This window comes from Eublepharis macularius, chromosome 6 (genome assembly GCF_028583425.1).
Source record: "Eublepharis macularius isolate TG4126 chromosome 6, MPM_Emac_v1.0, whole genome shotgun sequence".
NCBI lineage: Eukaryota > Metazoa > Chordata > Lepidosauria > Squamata > Eublepharidae > Eublepharis > Eublepharis macularius.
In genome coordinates, this window is record NC_072795.1 from 82,116,616 (window position 1) to 82,122,615 (window position 6,000).

Here is a 6,000-nt window from a genome sequence, read left to right on the forward strand (position 1 = left end):
AACCTTTGCCCCCATATTCGGAAAGAAGAGACGGACACAAGGCTTGGGTGAAACAGGGCCATTTATTGACCAAACAAATCTAATTTAAACTAGGAACTAGTAACGGCAAGGGTGTAACTAGCGGTACAGTTCGAGCGAGAAGGTCACACTGACCAGCTCCTGATACTGCATGGGCGAGCAACCCCCTGCCCTAGGCGCGAGCCCTGCAATGCATGGCTGTAACCCAGCCGGCCAGGCGAATGGTTCCCCCCTTCAAAGCGCCATACACCCCAGCCGTAAAGCCCGAGGGAAGGCCTTTTCCAGGGGGTCCCAGGGCAGTCTGCCCTCTCAGCTGGCAGCCGTAAAGCCCGCCAGCCGATCCGAGACAGACCCCCATTCCCCACCAATGGGGATGTGCCACCGGGTGCTCACCAGCCCGCTCTGCCTACCCCGACTAACCTGCCACCGTTAGGGCCAAGCCTCTGCTTAGGCCCTAACGCCCCACATCTCCTGCAGGGCTAACCACAACCCTTGCCGCAAGTCATTCAAAAAGATCTCATTGCCCTTAAAGGACAGATGGACACCATCTCCCCGGTAAAGGTCAGCATACGTGTCCCTAATCTGGGGATGGGGCAAATAGACCCCCAGCCCTGCACCCAAAGCCTTAAACATAGCCTTATTGGCCTTCCGCCTAGCCCGTTCGACCCCTTCGTGATCCAAAGCCTCCCTCCACACACGACGTGGGAGGATGGCTGACCACATTATCAGGACCCCGGGCCAACGCTGCCCAATAAACTCTAAATCGGCCTGTGCCTGCAGCGTAAGGGCCTTACCTTTGACCCAACCTAAATCATTCCCACCTAAATGTATCACTAAGAAATGCGGGGGAGGTGCACACCGTCCCCCAAACAAGAGAGGCAACAGGCCCGGCCACCGCAGGCCCCGACGGCCCTGCCACTCAATTTGCGCCCATCGACTGAGGCCAAGCTGGGACCCCAAATGCGTCCTCTTAGCCTGATGGGCGGCCCAGAAGATCATGCTGTGCCCGCAGATGAGGATCCGACACCTCCCAAAGCGAACCACAGCACCTGAAGAAGAAAAAACACAATCAGCCACAAATCATAACGGGGCCGGCAGAGGACGGACATACCCCCGGTACGCTGCCGACCGCCACCGCCCAACTCTGCGAATGGCTGCTTCTGGGTAGCCCATCGCAGCAGCTGTAGAGGCCGCCCCTATCCGAAACGAATGGGTACAGAACTTGAAACCCACAAGACCAAGCTTACCCAAGGCCTTTTCGGTAACCGCCCAGAATTGGTACCGAGTCAATGGGGACGCATCCAGATGGCGAAATAAGAGACCATCGTCAGACCCGCGCTTCTCCAGATACAAGCGCAACCCTCGTACAGGGCATAACTCAGCGTCAACACAGGATCCAAGCCGAACCACAGACCCCTTGCAATGTTGGTCGGTTTTGGACCGTCTGAGCCGAAGTGAAACTGCATCCCCTGCAAACTGCACATCTCCCACCAACAGCGCACGCTGTGATGAGTCCGTACGGGACTTGGCCACCAACTCCCCAATTCTGAGGGCCCCAAAGAAGGCCGTGAGCGCAGCAGCATGGAAAAGCGCCGCTTCATAGTCAGAAGAGCATACCGACTGCCAGGTGTCACCTAACCCCTTAAGGATGGAAGGAGAAATAGGCTGCCTGGCGTCAGGCTGGGAACCTACCTCCCGAGACCAACCCTCCAGCATCTTGCGCAACCTAAAGTCCCCAGTCACCTCCTGAAATCCCCGCGCCTTGCTATCAAAGGCCAGGGCAGCCAGAAGCCCTCTAATGGACTTCACAGAAAGGCCGCTCAACTTCCTATTGATGCAAAACTGCATAAGATGCTCAGCTGGAATGGGCCAAATCTGCTCCAAACCAGCCTCCAGTCGGAAACCCCCAAACTGCCGCACAGCGCGATCATACGACCTTCTTGTGCTAGGGGCGATGGCTAAACGGATGGCTCTGTGCACTTCGTCCCTCCAAGACTCCACAGTTCCAGAGGCATCAGGGATGGCATGGGATCGGCCTCGGGGGCCAGCTGACGAAACCGCTCCATCTGCTGGCGAGACAGAGCGTCCGCCACGCCATTATCAATACCGGGAACATGTCGTGCCCTAAACAGGATGTTGAGCTGAAGGCAACGGAGCGTGAATGGCCTGACCAGTCGCATGACCCTAGGCGACCTGGCCGAGAGGGAATTGATAACATGAACCACAGCCATGTTATCACACCAAAAGTGGACAACACGGTTTGCCAGTTCATCCCCCCACAACCAGAGTGCCACCAAGATTGGAAAAAATTCCAAAAACGTTAAATCCTTGGTGATGCCCTGATTGTGCCAAGCTGCCGGCCAGGATTCAGCGCACCAGTGACCACGGAAAAAGACACCGAAGCCTGTAGCCCCGGCGGCATCCGATGCCACCCGTAATTCTGCCTCTAACAACAGCTCTTCCCGCCACATCAGAACTCCATTAAAGGACGAGAGAAAGTCCTCCCAAACCTTAAGGTCTTCCCTGACCCCCAGCGACAGCCGAACCCTATGGTGGGGCAGACGTAGCCCCGACATGGCGTCGCACAGGCGCCTCAGAAAGGCCCGTCCTGGCGCCACCCGCCTTACATGCGAAGTTCAGGTGACCTACAACCTGCTGCAGCTCGCGGAGGGAAGCCTTCCGTTTGCCCAGAAGCGCCGCAAGGCGCATCCGCAAATCAGCCACCTTGACAAATGGCAGACGCAAAGTCTGCGAGACAGTATCAATCTCGATCCCCAGGTACGTAAGGACCTGGGCTGGACCCTCCGTCTTTTCATGGGCCAGGGGGACTCCAAGCTCATCCGCCAAGGCCATGAAGCCCGCCAGCAACCGGGCGCATTGGCCCGTTCCCTGGGGGCCACAAAAAATAAAATCATCAAGGTAGTGGGCGGAGTCATGGCATTGCTGCCTCTGACCCAAGGCCCATTCCAAGAATGAGCTAAATTTCTCGAAGGCCGCGCAGGAAACAGAACACCCCATAGGGAGCGCCCTATCCATATAAAATTGGCCATCGAAAGAAAAACCTAACAGCTCGAAGTCCCCCGGGTGAACAGGAAGAAGGCGAAATGCAGACTTAATGTCACATTTAGCCATCTCCGCACCCAGCCCATTGCGCTTCACCATCCTAACAGCCTCGTCAAAAGACGTGTACCGAACAGTACACAGATGCTCTGGAATGGCATCGTTAACGGAGTCCCCCCTGGGAAAGGACAGGTGATGTATCAATCGATACTCACCAGGTGCCTTCTTAGGCACAACCCCAAGAGGGGACACCCTCAAGTTAGGTACCGGGGGAGCTGCAAAGGGGCCTAAAACCCGCCTGTCAGCACATTCCTTGGAAATTTTAAGTCGAACAACTTCCTCCAAGCCGTTCACTGAACGCAAATTTGACGACATGAAGGGGGCCCGAGGGCCCTGGAAGGGAATACGAAAACCGTGCGTAAAACCATCTAACAGGTACTGGGCGGAGGCACGGTCGGGGTATCCCCGCAAGACCCTAGCCAGTGCCTTCAGATTTATGGGGGTAGGACCCCTTGTCAACAGCTGGCTGACTTGTCCCGCCCCCAGGGCGCTTACCTCCGCCCCGAGGCTTGGGGCGAGGGCAGGCAGAAAAGGGGTGGGAACCCCTGCACCTTGGGCACTCGTGCTTAAACCCACACCCCTTCCTGGAACACACACCCTGATATGCAAAGTCCCAACAAAGCAGTCGGGGCTGAACCGACTGCCCCGCTGAGGCGCGGGTACCAGAAGGGGTGCTAAGCTTGTGCAACAAATGCCCGCTATCAGCCCTATCGCCCAGATTGGGCTTGGCTGGAGCCATCAACTGCAACCATAGCTGCTGATGGATCCGGTCCCAAGGTAAAGTGGGGTCGGCAGCTGCGCGCATCCGGAACTCTTCGTCGTACTGCATCCAAGCAGCACCGACGAAGTCCGTATATCCCCTGTAAACAATATCAATATATTGAAACAAGGGAGCCGCCCGCTGGGGTTGAGCCCGGGCAATAACCCCAGCATAAATCAGCATGCCGGGCAGCCAATTGGACCAGGTACGATCCACCTTGCGCCTTTTAAGCCTCTCCTTGTCGCGATCGTCCATGTCCTCCTTATCCTTCTTTTCCAGCTCCCGGAAAAGAAGGGTAAAGACATCGACAAACTCGCCACGGAGTATCTTGTCCCTGGTGCCTGGGGTCAGATGATCTCCCAATGGGAGCGCCGCATCCCCAAACGGGGTAGCCCTGTAGGGCAAAACCCCCAACGGAGTAGGTTGATAGTAAGGGGCGACTTGATAAGGCGGCCAGAGGCCCTGGGATTGCGCAAAGGGTTGCACACCAAAACCAGCACTAGCCGAGGCAGAAGACGTGCCCGGAGTAGAGCCAGAGGGCACAAATCCCTGCTGAACTGGGGGAACCTGCTGACCCCAAGACTGCCATTGCCCCCCGCCAACCGACTGCGGCTGGAAAGAGTGCCCAGGCCAAACAGCCGACCCGGCAATAGGGGCGTGCGCAAACTGTGATCCCCAATTAGCCGGGTTGGCAGCTGGGACAACTGGCCCCCAGGGCCAAGAATGTGGTGTAAGTGGTGCAGGAGACCTACCCTCCTGCTCGGGCTGATCCACTGCAACCGCGATCTGAGGAATCTCTGCCACTTCAGCAACCTCTTCCTCCACTTGGGCAGCACTCCCAGCAGCCTCCAGGTCCTCCTGCCGATCCATTCCGCCACCAGCGCCGGCACCTGTTGGACCTTCCAAAGCAGAGAGACGGGTGAGGACCTCCCGCTGAAAAGTGGCCTGTGAAACTCTCTTCGAAGCCCTGCCAGCCCTACTCCCAACCGCATGCCTGGAAGAGCCACCTCTGGCGGATTCCAGAGCGGCCAATTTTGCCAAAATCTCCTGCCTAGCCGACTCTACATCTTCCTCATCCGAGGAAGACACCGGCAATGGTCGCTTGGCAATAGGGCGCCTGGCGGGCTGCTTGCCCTTGCTATTACCCACTCCCTTTTTAGGAGGCATGGTCTAGGAGTGGCCAAGGACACCAACCAAATCAATTGCCCCTAGGTCCCCAAATGGGCTGCTGACGAAACGCAGCCCCCACTGAACCCAAGTCAAAGCCACCAGAACCAGGAAATGCCCTGAAGCCTAAACCCTGCCTGGAACCCACCACCAACCCGTAAACACTGTGAGGTGGGTGGGCTGAGAGAGCTCTGACAGAGCTGTGACTGACCCAAGGCACCCCGCTAGCTTCAAGTGAATGAGGGGGAAATCAACCCCAGCACTCAAGCTTAGAGTCCTGCGCTCTTAACCCCTACCCAACTAGCTGTCCCAAAGCGGGGGGGGGGGTTATCACCACCCGGCAGTTGAGCCGATCCCAAGCTTGGGGGAAAAAAGGGGACAAACACCCCAGAAAAAGGAATGCCCCTTCCAGAGCGGGATGGAAACCCGCTACCACCCCTTCCCCCCCCAAAGAAAAGGCCCGACTATTCCAGCAGGACAGGGAAAACACGCGGCGCGGAGGCGGGAACCCCAGCAGCCAGGCCGGCAGAAAGCCGCGCCGCCGCTAAAAGGCTCCACGCGAGGCTCGACTGACGGGAAGCCCCCGCCCGGAACGCCAAACCCCGGGACGAAGCCTCCAGCAACGAGGCCGCCGCCCGAGGAAGATCCCAGCCCAGACCAAACCGCGCCGACTCCCGTCGGCCGAGGCAAGCCGAAGCAGCAAAGCGGAGCTGCTGCTGGCCGAGGAGAGCGGGCCCGACGCAGCCCAAAGAGCAAGTCGCGGCCGTGCGTCCTCCTCCCAACGAGCTTGCCAAGCACTGCACGGAGGGAAAAGGCGGGGTGTGCCTATAACGGCTACAAGCCCCGCCCCAGCCAAGCACCCGGATGCCCGGGAAAGCCGTCGCCTCTCCCTCCGTGCATGCGCGCAAATGGAGGCACCCGGGTAAGCGCGCAGG

At 58.2% G+C, this 6,000-nt stretch overlaps 1 protein-coding gene across 1 annotated transcript; it reads right to left on the minus strand.

Annotated features, from left to right (window-relative positions):
* Positions 1-459: 459 nt before the first annotated feature.
* LOC129332691 (uncharacterized) lies at positions 460-4,768 on the minus strand. The gene is made up of 2 exons (XM_054983921.1): positions 4,651-4,768; positions 460-1,067 (listed from the first exon to the last, which is right to left on the minus strand). Exons 1-2 carry the CDS (start codon positions 4,766-4,768, stop codon positions 466-468), a joined length of 720 nt encoding a protein of 239 aa, XP_054839896.1. The 3' UTR covers positions 460-465.
* Positions 4,769-6,000: the final 1,232 nt, after the last annotated feature.

Bases quoted from the DNA above. Each gene is read 5' to 3' on its own strand.
- LOC129332691 (XM_054983921.1), bottom strand. From the start codon at position 4,768: ATGGATCGGCAGGAGGACCTGGAGGCTGCTGGGAGTGCTGCCCAAGTG. The intron at 1,068-4,650 runs GTAGGTCTCCTG...TTTCTTCTTCAG, and splicing joins GGATCAGCCCGAGCAGGAGG to GTGCTGTGGTTCGCTTTGGG.